This window comes from Protopterus annectens, chromosome 14.part0 (assembly GCF_019279795.1).
Source record: "Protopterus annectens isolate FY-2018-M chromosome 14.part0, PAN1.0, whole genome shotgun sequence".
Lineage (NCBI taxonomy): Eukaryota > Metazoa > Chordata > Ceratodontiformes > Protopteridae > Protopterus > Protopterus annectens.
Window position 1 is genome coordinate 129,489,771 of NC_056748.1, and position 14,928 is coordinate 129,504,698.

At 38.4% G+C, this 14,928-nt stretch overlaps 1 protein-coding gene across 1 annotated transcript in view; it reads right to left on the reverse strand.

Moving 5' to 3' along the window:
* Positions 1-14,928, reverse strand: part of LOC122788632 (guanylate cyclase 2G-like) — a 699,012-nt gene that overhangs the window by 547,820 nt on the left and 136,264 nt on the right. Inside the window, 1 exon segment of the mRNA XM_044055531.1 lies at positions 5,039-5,183. Within this exon segment, the coding sequence (XP_043911466.1) occupies positions 5,039-5,183 (145 nt within the window).

The following is a 14,928-nucleotide window of genomic DNA, read 5'->3' on the forward strand; positions in this document are numbered from 1 at the left end:
CTCCAATATGGTTTCCACCAAAAAACAGAGGAGATCTACCATTCTAGAGTCATACATTCCGTCTTCCTTTAAATATTGATGTAAAAACTCCATTCCCACCAGATTAGGTATTACAGTAAAAAGGGACTGCACATCCAAAGTGACCATTAAGTAGTCCATGGTTGGTGTAAAACTGTTAGTGAATCCATGTAGCTCTACTAAAAATTGTTTAGTGTCTCTAAGGATAGAGTTGTTCCTTGCCAGTACAGGTTTCAGGTGGTGTTCTACATATATTGGTAGTGGCTCTGTACACCACCCTTGTCCTGCCACTATCGGTCTCATGGGTGGATTGAGGGCATGCTTATGTATCTTGGGTAGTCCTTGTATCACTGGTATAATAGGATAATCCACAATTAAATAATTGTATAGGTTCATAGTGATCTGACCACATTGCATACATTCAAACAGATCATTGCACATCCTACAAATGTATTTCCCAACTTTTACATGGTCTATCTTGTCATACACTCCTTCATCATTTAACATACTGTACATCACATCCTCATAGAAAACATAGTCCATAACCACCAATGGTCCCCCTTTGTCAGCTGGCCTAAAACAAATACTCTTATCCTTATGTAAAGCCTCAAGTGCTTCCCTTTAATTTTTCCCCATATTAACAAAGCATTTAGTGCGTTCTCTATTATCATACATGGAATATATATCATTAGTACATGCTTTTTCAAAGGTTTCAATTGCACCCATAGTAATGGGCATATACCCATTAGGCTTCTTAAACAAATTAAAGTCCTTGTCACTTACATTAGCATTTTGAAACTGCATTTTCAGCAATAAATTTCTAGTGAACGTCACTTACATTAGCATTTTGAAACTGCATTTTCAGCATTAAATTTCTAGTGAACGATCGAACATATCATTGAGACAGTTAATGCTTATGAGACCCAACTGCTGAATTACAAGAAAAAGAAAATTCAGAATGATACCAATGATTTTGCTACTGGTCGGGTCTTCTCCTGGCCAAGAGAAGAATACAATAACAATTTACATTCGCATATGAATGGGCATTCTATGAAGAATGTAATAACTGACTCGCTGTCAATATTAGTAATACCACCTTAAATAATAATGCAGCACAAGGGATGGGGAGTCAGGAAGTTACTTTTACCAGTGAGATTGGCCATCCCAGGTTATCTGACTCACATGCCGAAACCACACCCCCTGCTGGGACTGGAGCATGCAGAAAAGAAACTGCTCAGTCTGTAAACAGTAATGGAGTTATTAACCAACCCAGTGAGGATTTAGAATGAATAACCTTACCATACCCTATATGCACACCAAATTTTTACCAGTGGAACCAGGGGACAGGACACCTGAAGAGGAAGGCCTCCATGGAAGAAGAGAATGTTCTAACAATAAAGAAAATGTCGCAAACCAAAAATGGACTTTGATATAGAACATTTCTTGCCGCAAACTGAATGAAGTGGAAGAGACTGTTCTAAGTAAAGGTATGAGTTTTATACCGGCCAATCATATGATGTTAACTGAAAACATAATTGAATTAAAGACGTTCACTAGAAATTTAATGCTGAAAATGCAGTTTCAAAATGCTAATGTAAATGACAAGGACTTTAATTTGTTTAAGAAGCCTAGTGGGTATATGCCCATTACTATGGGTGCAATTGAAACCTTTGAAAAAGCATGTACTAATGATATATATTCCATGTATGATAATAGAGAATGCACTAAATGCTTTGTTAATATGGGGAAAAATAAAAGGGAAGCACTTGAGGCTTTACATAAGGATAAGAGTATTTGTTTTAGGCCAGCTGACAAAGGGGGACCATTGGTGGTTATGGACTATGTTTTCTATGAGGATGTGATGTACAGTATGTTAAATGATGAAGAAGTGTATGAAAAGATAGACCATGTAAAAGTTGGGAAATACATTTGTAGGATGCACAATGTTCTGTTTGAATGTATGCAATGTGGTCAGATCACTATGGACCTATATAACTATTTAATTGTGGATGATCCTGTTATACCAGTGATACAGGGACTACCCAAGACACATAAGCATGCTCTCAATCCACCCATGAGAACAACAGTGGCAGGACAAGGGTGGTGTAAAGAGCCACTATCAATATATGTAGAACACCACCTGAAACCTGTACTAGCAAGGAACAACTCTATCCTTAGAGACACTAAACAATTTTTAGTAGAGCTACATGTATTCACTAACAGTTTTACACCAACAATGGACTGCTTAATGGTTACTTTGGATGTGCAGTCCATTTTTACTGTAATACCTAATATGGTGGGAATGGAATTTCTACATCAATATTTTAGAAGGAAGACAGAATGTATGACTCTAGAATGGTAGATCTCCTCTGTTTTTTGGTGGAAACCATATTGGAGAATAATGTGTTTATGTTTGAACATAACACTTACAGACAAAAAGGTGGCGTGGTTATAGGCACTTCTTGTGCTAATAGCTAGGCCAACCTGGTTATGGCTAAATGGGAATCACTAAATATTTTCGCAGGAATATGGTCTGAGAAAATAATTTTTTATCGAAGGTTTGTAGATGACTTCTTCCTGTTATGGGAAGGAGGTGCATCGGCTCTACAACACTTCCTGAGGGATATAAATAATAGCACACATTTTTTGAGGTTTACAGTTCATAGGTCAAATAAATGTGTTGAATTTCTAGATGTCAGCATTACTAGAGCAAACACAGGTGAATAACAGAGTATGCATCCCCAGCATGTGTTTAGGAATGTGATAAAAGGGCAAGTACTAAGGACACCTAGGGTAACAGCCAAAGATGAGAAATTTGTAAGTGAATTGCACCAACTTGAAGGGAGATTTCATGAGAGAGGGTATAAGAGCAAGGAAATTAAATCCATTACATCTAATACACAATCCATTAGGAATAGTACAGGAGAACCTTATTTCTCCAGTCCAAATCAGGTATATGAACACAAAACTGCACGAACGAATCCCATGAGGTTTTCAGTTATGTATGCCAGTAACATTAGGATGTTACAGGAAATCTATTCCAGAAATTGTAATATACTTCGATCAGATGACAGGGTTAAAACCTTGGTAGGAGATAACCCCAGATATGCATATAAAAACAAGAAATCCATTAAGGGCTTTTATGTGGGCGTAGATATGGCCATGAGCTGAATATTGAACCTACAACACACAATCATGGAACCTTTCCATGTAATTCCTGCAACTATTGTACATATATTGATGAGAAAGGATATTTTGAACACCCAGATACAAGGAAGACTGTTTATTTTAAACTAGCAGCTAACTGTAACACCCCAAATATTGTATATTTAGCTCACTGCAATGTATGTTGTTCATTTTATATAGGTATGACTACACGGAGGTTTCGTGATAGGATCAGGGAGCATGTCTTTGATATTTATAGGAGGGCAGAGACTAATGCTCTAGCAAGACATGTGATGGCATCAGATACGACACACACCTTTAAATTTATGGTAGTAGACAATGTCAAAATAGGTTGTAGAAGTGGTCCTGTAAAGAACCTGGTAGAGAATAAGGAACTTGAATGCATCATTAGAATGCGGGCTAATATAGGCAGGGGCCTAAATGACAAAGTTTCTATTAAACCTATACTTATTCATAAACCATTACGCAGATAACAATTTTAAATGTAATTTTAAATGTAATGTTAAGTATATTTTATAGGTTTATTCTAGAATTATAGACTAGATTTGGTACCTTAAGTATGATTATTACATTGTTTTAATTAATAGCTCAACAGCTTTGTATTGTTTTAATTGAACTTTGATTCTGATTGGTTCTTGGTAACTTTTAAATATGAATGAGCAATGATTTTCAACTGTCTGATGAAGTAGCTCTGGCTACGAAAGCACTCACCATTGTCTGTATCTTGATGTGGATTAAAATTGAACTTTATCTTCACCTGCCTTGGTCTGATGCCTCCTATACACATATGTATATATATATATATATATATATATATATATATATATATATATATGTGTGTGTGTGTGTGTGTGTGTGTGTGTGTGTGTGTGTGCGTGTGTGTGTATATGTATCAGTCTGTATGTGTGTGTGTATGTGTCTGTACATCTATGTATATATGTGTGTGTATGCATCTGTACATCTATGTGTGTGTGTGTGTGTTTATATATATATATATATATATATATATATGTGTGTGTGTATATGTATCAGTCTGTATGTGTGTGTGTGTGTGTGTGTGTGTGTGTGTGTATGTGTCTGTACATCTATGTATATATGTGTGTGTATGCATCTGTACATCTATGTGTGTGTGTGTGTGTTTATATATATATATATATATATATATATATATATATATATATATATATATATATATGTGTGTGTGTATATGTATCAGTTTGTATGTGTGTGTGTGTGTGTATGTGTCTGTACATCTATGTATATATGTGTGTGTATGCATCTGTACATCTATGTGTGTGTGTGTGTTTATATATATATATATATATGTGTGTGTGTGTATATGTATCAGTCTGTATGTGTGTGTGTGTGTGTATGTGTCTGTACATCTATGTATGTATGTGTGTGTATGCATCTGTACATCTATGTGTGTGTGTGTGTTTATATATATATATATATATATATATATATATATATATATATATACGTATAAATTATTTATATATATTATTTACCCATGTCCTTCTTGCCCGAGTCTAAAAAAGATCTATGGATCTATTAAAAATTAGAAAATTAAACTAAAAATGAAAAGGTTTACTGCTCAGACATTGTACTGTTACTATTTTTGACAATGTCTGTTGTGTTGTCAAATGTGATGGAAAAGAAATGATAATTTATGAACGCATCTTGGACTTTTACTTACCTAGGGAAAGAAATGGTTATTGTCTGCTGTAAACAAATCCACGTCTGATTTGACTTCTCATGGCACAAAAAGTATGGAACTATAGTGCTCATACAGATCAACATACATGCAAAAAAGTATACAAGTAAATCTTACCATAAAATCGGAATTTGTTAGAACCTCTGATATATTTAGTAAGTGTTCTGCCATCATGGGGGTCATGTCCAGCCTTTAATACTTCATTCAGGACAGATGCGTATAGCATCACAGCATCGTGCAGGTAAGCAGAGTAAGAACTGACCTTGAGAATGGACAGAAAAGCCACCGTTAACTCGTGAAAACACAACTGATAAGTTAACGCATCTACTGTATAAAAGTATGGTACCATGTGCCATTGCTTATGAGTCACAGGCAAAAACTTTAAATAAAACTTAAGTAAAACGTTTTTCTATAACCAGGTTTTGATGTGGGAGTATGATGGTCCTTTCAGCACCCATTTCACACCTGAAAAATCTGAAAAGAGTGTTATATGTGTTTTGTTGTTGTTGTTGTTTCTGCCATGATATCAGTTTAATACTTTTTTGCAAGCTAGTCACTGCTAAAATTCCTTTGCAAGCAATTGTGTTGAAAAATAATTTGATGTACTGAAAACCAAGACAAGAGACAAGAGAATAAATCCAAAAACTGGAAGACTTTGCTAGCAATTTAAAATCCTGTAAGAAGGGTCTATATTATATTAGTGAACACCTGAAATTGCAAACGCTATATAATCGACCCAAGCACTACGAAAATGCAAAATGTCGAACACACAGATCACTGATTTGGTTCCCAGGGGAAAAAAAATTGCTGATCTGTAAAAAAATAAATAAATAAATAAAAACCCGAACACAAAATAAAGCCCCCCCCCTCCACTTAAATATAGCAACTCCGAGATTGCACCACAGTGGAGGAAATGGCAAAGTCCCGAAAATGGCCCAGCAATTTTTTTCCCTAGGAAAGAAATCACTGTTCCGTGCTTTCGGCATTTTGCTATTTCGCGTAAGCACATTCAATGAAACAGTGTTCACAACTTTAAGCATTCGCTTAAATAATAGGAACCATTATAGAAAGCTGGACTCTATTCATATATACTGGGCTAATGTCACCTATTTCAAATTATAGGTTTTGCATTGTGTCTTTTGATTGTGAACTCCACTGTGGTAACCCATCTTTATGTTCCCCCCAAGCAAGGCCTGAAATGTGTTAATAGTTTTCAGGCACTACTGTTTTCATCTGAAATACAACCGGGATAGAAAATGACAGGCAGAAAGAAAAAAGTCAACATTATGGAACAAGGCTAGATAATGCAGAAAGATACGGAAGATGTCATAATTCCTGCAGGTGCTCACTAACAATTTTAGTGAATCTGACATTTATATAACAAAACAATGGCAGCATTAGAAGACCACAGTTGCTTAAGTAAATGTGAGGTTATCAGTTATAAGGTCACCGGTAGTTTGTCAGAAAGTAAGTTTAAATATGCTCTTTCTATATGAATAAGCATGACAAGCAATATTATACTTCTAAATATGTGATTGAAGTATTCACTGCGCACCTCTGAGAGGCCTTCTGATTCTCTGTTGCTGAAAGGTTGCTCAGCAAACAGTGTACAGCATGCAGCATAGGACCCCCCACCAGCTAATTCAGACACCCAATGCAATTTTCCAATGTCTCCAGAGTATACCTTCCTGTAGTGGGAATTCTCTGTTCTCTCACTCCTCTCTTACTTAGTCAAGTCCTCAGATTTAGTGCATTTTGTGTAATGCATGCAAGGTTCCTATATCATTACAAAGGCCAGCTTTGGGAAAGGACAATGATGACTGGTCAAAGGTGAGGTCCAGGAAAAGTGAAAGGTCATTAAGGAAAGCCTCTTCTCATTGGCTCCAGTGGATGTTTCAGGAGGATAGTAGAACTTAATGTATTACATTTAGTAAGAAAAAAATAACAAGAGTTAAATATTGGTGTGCAGTCATCCATAGCTGGCTTGGATTTGTTTTCTTTAAATATTCTGGCTGCACACTTGATTTGCATTTGTGCGTGCATGCACTTGTGTGTGTGTGTGTGTGTGTGTGTGTGTGTGTGTGTGTGTGTGTGTGTGTGTGTGTGTGTGTGTGTGTGTGTGTGTGTGTGTGTGTGCGTGTGCATATGTGTGTGTGCATGCATATGTGAGTGTGTGCACGTACGTATAATGGGAATTCACCATATCACTAATTGCTCCACCTAGACATGCCAGCTAATTCAAAATCCGAAGGCAATCTTCCTGCATCCCCAATGTATATGTTCCTATGATGGGAATTCCCTCTTTGTTCCTCAGGGTAAGAGAACCAATGTATGTTCTCCCACTTTTGTCTTACTTAGCCAGGTCCTTAGATGCTGTGGGTTTCTTGCCCTGCATTCAATGGAGTAGGGAGAATTCAGAAAGTTATGATATATACTTCCTGAAAATGTACTGGTGTCAGCTGAGATGACTGGCAAACTATTCAGTAGAAAAATGCTGAACTAGTGAATTTCAAATTATTTCTTCTAAAGATCTCTTAGTAAGATCCACAGGGGACACTCCAAGGTAAAATGATTTATCTAATCACCTAGTCTGTTTGGATGTTCATGTTCTTCAAATAATAAAATGGTGGTCCATTTGGAGAGAAGGAGATTTAGTAAGGACAAACGGTGAACCCTACATTTGAAGTTATCAAAAATCATAGCCTTGTAGATGGTTGCTTGAACCACAGAACACTCAGCTGTAGCAGTGGGTGCTTATCAAGTGCAGGGCAGTCTGTGAGGAAAAACAGCTGGGCAAAGACGCACTTCCAGTAGGAAATGAAGAAACCACCTCTACAAGTACCAGCTCAACCATATGATCTATCAGCTAAAGTGATTTCCTTAACATTAGTCTAAAGTGTAACCTACAGGCTGCTCAAAGCATTGAGTGCCATAATGACCTCTTGCCGTATGATATGCAAGATGCACATCACATAATAATATTACATACTTCCTGGCATTTAATGCCTCTATCCAATCAGAAATCTCCATATACCTACTAGCATTTAATGCCTCTATCCAATCAGAAATCTCCATATACCTTCTGGCATCCAATGCCTCTATCCAATCAGAAATCTCCATATACCTCCTGGCATTTAATGCCTCTATCCAATCAGAAATCTCCATTCTCATGCTACTTCTCGAGTGCCAACTGGCAATTGCCCTGGTAATAGGAGGAGGGCTGTACTTAATGACATTTTTAGAGCTCATTTAAAGGAAAGATACATAGGAAATGTGATTTTGTGTGTGTGTGTGTGTGTGTGTGTGTGTGTGTGTGTGTGTGTGTGTGTGTGAGAGAGAGAAACTGAGAGGGGGAGGGGCAAGTTTGTTAACAATAGTATGCAAGTGGTGTACAGCACAAAGTTGATATCTTCATATGCACAGGCTGGCTAGACATACCCAAAAATGTTTTCTGCTATAACAATAACCAGTCAGGATGATTGCAGAGTTGACACTCCAATGAATGTTGCTAGACAGAAGAGACATCATGGTTTGATAATGGCTGATAGTGCACTTGATTGCAGACAAAATCAGCGTGGCTGATGGTGTACCCCAGTGCAGCCTGTGTAAGGGTGCTGGTAATACATACATGGATGCAGCCTTGATAAGGGTGGTCAGTAGTATACCTGGATGTACCCTGAATAAAGATGGCTAAGAACGCACATGACTACAGTCCAGGTAAGGCTGGCTGACAGTATGCCTGGACATAGCCTGCTTAATGTCCCAGTCCTGCCTTGCACCAGATGGGACCAAAGTGCAGCATTTTCAGACTGTCACTTTCCTGGTTCTGCTTGGTTCTGGCCTCATCAAGCGGTCAGCTAACCTGTAACTTTGAAACTTTTCCTATTAGACAGTCCTGTTATCAACAGGTACCTGCTTGTATTGCATCAATTTAATGTTGCTACAGATGAACGTAATAAATGATGAAGGAAGAGAACAACAGAAAACACGCTGATCTCTAAAGTAGGGTTGGTATTCTTCATGTTACATAGTACTTTGTTAGCAGTGTAATCCTAACTCATTTGTACGACATTGGGCAGTTTGCTGCTTTGTATTGAAGGGCACTAGATATCATCTGCTTGTCAGACTGCTGTGATCTCTATACACTACTTGTACCGCACTACTCATATGTTATAATTTGGTTTTATTATTACAGTAATTACAAGATACATATAATTTTGTAATTCTTGCTTTACCTATGAAATGTTAATGGATTTGAGAAGGCATTTATCTGAATACTATAGCTTTATTATGCTTCTATTTCTTTTCTAAATTGTGTATTCTGTGACATTAGATTGAAGTATGTGGTTTAAATGACGGCATGACTGAATGACTAAATGATTGCCTATCCCTAGCAAGCTTTTGATGTACGTATCATTTCTCTACACAAACATCCAGTGTAGAAACAGTATGAAACTATAACACAGCATGTATGGTCATAAGACTCAATGGTCTTGGAATATCTATGAACCCATCTATAACTCTATGAATCTATAAACCAGAGCTGGACACAAACAAATATGCAAGGTGATACATCAGCATTTACATTGTTTTAACACAGAGGGAACATTTTATTTTACTTGCAAATGATAATTACTGTTAGACAAATGAATAACACACTTCTTATGCTAGTTTCACAATTGTTTTCTTAACTGAACTATTTCTGAATATACTTTTGTTAAGTGTGTGAGACAATTTAATAACCAGCTGCAAAATTGTGTACAGGCCAGTTTCGAAAGAAAAATTGCCCTAGACACTAAAGATAATCACAAGGCCTTCTTTAGTTATGTCAGAAACATGGGTGGAAACTCCCAGATATGCTCTGAATTGTTGCATAACGGTACAAAATATACCGAACCTACAGACATAGCCAACATCCTGGCAGACAGATTCAGCGCAAACTTCTTCCCCCTTCCCCCCCAAAGGAGCAAACGCCTATCCCAACTGAATGTAACCTCCCTGACATCACAGATGCACAGGTGAAAGCTGCCCTCTCCAAAGCAAAAAACACAGCATCTATGGGACCGGACGGTGTCCCAGGCTGTGTCTTACATGAGCTCCAAGAAGAACTGAACCCTCACATTAAGTCACTGTTCAAACTTAGCCTTACTACAGGATACGTACCCAAAGAATGGCGTACAGCTACAGTGGTCCCACTCCACAAAGATGGTGCCACAGCGGACCCTCAAAACTATCGCCCCATAAGCCTGACTAGTCTGGTCTGTAAAGCTATGAAGCGTATTATCATGGAACTCATAAACAAAGACATTGGGAGCCTCCAGACACTGGACCCTACCCAATTCGGCTTTGTTAAGGGCAGATCTTGCCTCTTAAACCTAGTTGATTTCTTTGAAACAGTTACCAAAGCCATAGATGAGGGCAAGGTAGTCCACACAGCCTACCTGGACCTCGCAAAAGCCTTCGACACAATACCCCACTCAGGCATCATAAATAAGCTTACCAGCTTAAATATAAACCCCTATATCACAAGATGGGTTGCAAACTGACTCAGAGATAGAACCCACATGGTCAGAATCACAGGTGCCATGTCCGAATCCAAACCAGTTACAAATGGCATCCCACAGGGCTCAGTTCTGGGACCTCTCTTGTTCAGTATATACTTCTCTGAGGTTCAGGATAACACGGGGGGATTATGGCTGACAAAGTTCTCAGGCGACTGCAAGCTGGGGGCCATAATCGAATCTCCAGCTGACACAAGCATCCTCCAAAAGGGTCTCACAGAGACGGATGCTTGGTGCCAGAGCCACGGCCTCAAGCTAAATGCTAAAAAGTGCATAGTCATCCCCGTTGGGAAAAACAAGGTGCCCACAAATTACCACATAGGTGGTAATCCATTAAGTACGGAAGAAGTAATTAGAGATTTGGGGACCAACATAGATAGTAATCTCTCCTTTGATAATCACGTTGCCAAAGTGGTTAGAAAGACCTTCTATATAGCTTACCTTATCACGAAAGGGTTCGCATCTAGAGAGGTCATTGTGCCCCTCTACTCATCACTCATCAGGCCCATAATTGAATACAATGCCCCTTTTGGGATGTACCTTACCCGACACCTGCAGCAACTGGAGAGACCCCAAAAGTACCTCACCAAGAAGATCATGGGCTACAAACAGATGTCCTATGCAGCTCAACTAAAGAAATTCCAGCTCTACTCAGTTGCTTACCGCCTACTCAGAGGCGATCTATGCCTGATGTACAAAGCCATGTCAAACCCAGAATTAATGGACATGCTCCATCTCAAAAAATCCAAGTCCCTTAGAGCTACACGGTCCAGGGACCTAAACCTCAGCACAAAAATAAATAGGACATGCTGGAGAGACAGATTCATTTCCCAGAGGCTCCCCTCACTCTGGAATAGAATCCCAGTTCATGTTAGACATAGCCCCTCGCTGACCCTCTTCAAGCGAAATTTGGACGCGTGGATGGGAAATCGCAAATTCACCCCTGGGGTCTCTCCTGTGTCCCTGCTAGACAAAGGCACAGTAAACTAATCTTAAAAGGGTACCTTCTGTGACCTACTTTACAGAGACACAGTAGGCTAATCTAATAGGGAGGCGGAAGCCAAATACACTCTGGCTAGGCTTATAAATGCCCTAGGGCAGATAGCCTAGTATCTACCTATGAACCTATGAACCTATGAACAAAACATCAGATTCTGAATTCTGACCTTGCTGAGAAGTGCAATATGTTTCCAGATGGAAATTTATTTGAAGGAACCAAGTACTGCTACACACAAACTGGCGGGGGGGGGGGGGTTGCACTACTATTGTAAAGTAATATAATTATGTCAATTCTGAGGCTGCACAGTCTCAGAGAAAACAGAGGAAAGAAAATACTTAGTTTTCAAACAAAATCTTTTTTTTTTTTTTGCAAAAATGAGTATAAAACATAAAGAAAATTACAATTTAAACATTCACTTTGCATTACATGTATTTCTAAATTCAAGGGTAAGTGAAATTCTGCAAAGTTTGACTTGAGATAACATTTTAAGATATGTTTATAGAAAGCATTTTATACAGGTCAGCCTTCACTAATCTGCCTCCCTGTGATCTGGTTCCTTCACTAATATGATTATGATTTCAAAACTCCACCCTCTTACTGCATTTGGTTCCACTACATCTGCCTATGTATTGGTGTGATGGCCTCAGTAAGTAAAGGAAACTCATCTCATGTTGTGAAACAAAAGCACCACACATTATCCATTAAAGATGAGGTAGAGATCTTAAAAAAATGGACAGTGGTGTAATGGTGAAGAGCTTATGCGAGTATTACAACATTGGCTCTTCCACAGTTTATGATATAAAGAAACAGAAAGAAAAATTGCTACATTTTTTTTTTTTTTTTTGCTGGCAGGGGTTCAAAGAAATATGTGTGTAAGAAAAACAATGAAAGATGGGAAGAGTTCAGAACTTGATAAAGCGCTGATAAAGTGGTTTAAGCTTTGTGTGAGTGAAGGTGTCTGGAAATATGGTACAGGAACAAGCAAGAGTGTTTCATGAAGAACTAGGCCTAGATTATGAGTGTGACTATAGTGAGGCGCGGTTTCATCACTTCAAGCAAAGACCATGATTTAAAGTTTCAAATGGTGTGTGGTAAAAAAACACTCAGCAGACGAAGAAGCAGGAGTCAACTTTGTTAATGAGTTTGCCAAGTTAGTTTTCAATGAAAAATGAAGCCCTGAGCAGTGTATAATGCTGACGAGACTGCCTTGTACTGGCGATGTACACCAAGGAGAATGCTAACAACAGCTGATACAGAATCACCAATAGGTTTTAAGGCCTCTAAAGATTGTGTAGCTGTGCTTGGCTGCTCTAATGCTGCAGGAACCCACAGGTGTAAGTTACTGGTCACTGACAAAAGTTTACATCCCAGAGCATTCAAAGATATGAAGCATTTTCCTGTAATTAACCATACTAACAAAAAAGGATGGATTAGAACTAGCATCACACTAAAATAATTTGAAAATTATTCCGTTCCTGATGCACATCCTCACTGTAACTCTGTTGGCCTGTACCACAAATGTAAGATAATGCTTTTTTTAGACATCTTTTCAGCATACCCCAAAACAGAACTGCTGGTAAAAAACAATGTTTTAGGTATCTACCTACCAACTTTACATAATCAATTCAACCCCCGGACAATGGCATATTATGTTCCTTCAAGTCGAAGTATAATTCCGTTTATGAGGCACCTACTGAATGCAGTTAATGTTGGTAAAAAGTCCAGGAATTTCTAAAGGACTTTCATATGAAAGAGATGATTTACTGTGCTGCTAATGCTTGGCAGTCTGTGGAGCAATCCACACTGAAGAATGGTTAGCATAAATTATGGCCAGATTTAATGTGGTGGTGATGAGATTGAAAACAACTTTTCAGGCTTTAGAGTAAGGAAAAACAGACAATATGTGAACTGCTTTCTTTTGCTCAAGAGCTAACGAATCCTGTTGCCAAGGATCTTGCATCAAGATTGGATGATGACAATGTCTAAAACTGGATGAATGTAGATGAGGATGAGCCCACTGTTCATCATTATACTGACTTGGACATTGTGTAAATGGTTATACAGCCAGAGAAAGAAGATACTGGGGGAGGAAGCAGTGATGAAGATGAGGAAGCTGTAGAACAGAGACTTGCTATCAACTGGCTAATTGACTTGACAGCTGAATTACAGAAAGGATTAGAGCAACGAAGTTTTATTACTGAACAAGAATTGAGTGTTTATATTCTACAGGATAAACTGGTCAGATCATTATCATCAGCCAACTTTTCTTCCCCATTTTTCCACATGGGGTCGAGGTATTTATCACCAGCCCCCTTTTTTCCCATTTTTCTACATGGGGTCAGGGTATCATGTTAATTATTGCCATCTCTCTCTCGATTCAGTGCCACACTCCTGCCTTCTTCAACAGTCATGCCTGACTGTCGCAGATCTTCTTTCATACAATCCATCCACCTCTTTGCTGGACGCCCTCACTTCCTCTTACCTTCTTCCTGTCTGTCCCAAATCTTCCTCACCAGATTGTCTTCTGCTTTCCTGCACATGTGTCTGAACATCTGTAATTTGTTCTCTTTGATCTCTTCTGCAATTGGAGCTACTTTGGCTTCTGCTCTTATGTCCTTATTTCTCCATCTGTCCCACAGTGTACATTTAACCACCCTTCTCAGGCACTTAATTTCCATCACCTCTAGCTTTCTCATCTACTCTGCCTTTACTCTCGAGGTTTCTATACCATACAGTAGTACTGGTTACATCACTGTCTTGTACACCTTACTTTTCAGCTTCTTTGGCATTCTTTTGTCATAGACTACACCTGACACTCTATGCCAGTTGGCTGCAGCCCCTCTGATTCTAGCTTTGACCTCTTCATTCAGACTTCCCTTCTCCTCAACAACCCCTCTCAGGTACTTGAATCAGGATAAGCTAGTCAGACAGAGACCAAAATATATGAAACAGCTAACATTGCAAGATATGTTCAAAACATACTTAGAAAACAAAGAACAGAGGGGGGAAATATTTCTAAATCCAGAGCTAAGCTACGCTAACAACTTCTGCTCACCCAGATGGAACCTTTATTTACTAAACTGTACAAATACAGTATACCTGTGCATGTACAGTACATCACTTCATTAAAACTATACTTGCTGCTTGATTAAATCTCTGTTTCCTTTCTTATCCAACGTGTATGATTTATTTACATGATATTTTAAAGGTGTGATATTGTATTTAGCTACTGCTTGTACGTGGTCCTTCTGTTATCCATCATTTTCACTAATCCAGCACTCCTTAAGTCCTGATGGTACTGGAGCAGTGACTGTCTAGACTATAAACAAAAAAAAAACAAGGATGACTGACCCTTCAACATAATAAGAAATTGCTGGCCATATCAGAAGTGTGAGATTTGATAATGTGAGTTCTAACAAGAATAATTTGCCTTTTACACAAATTAA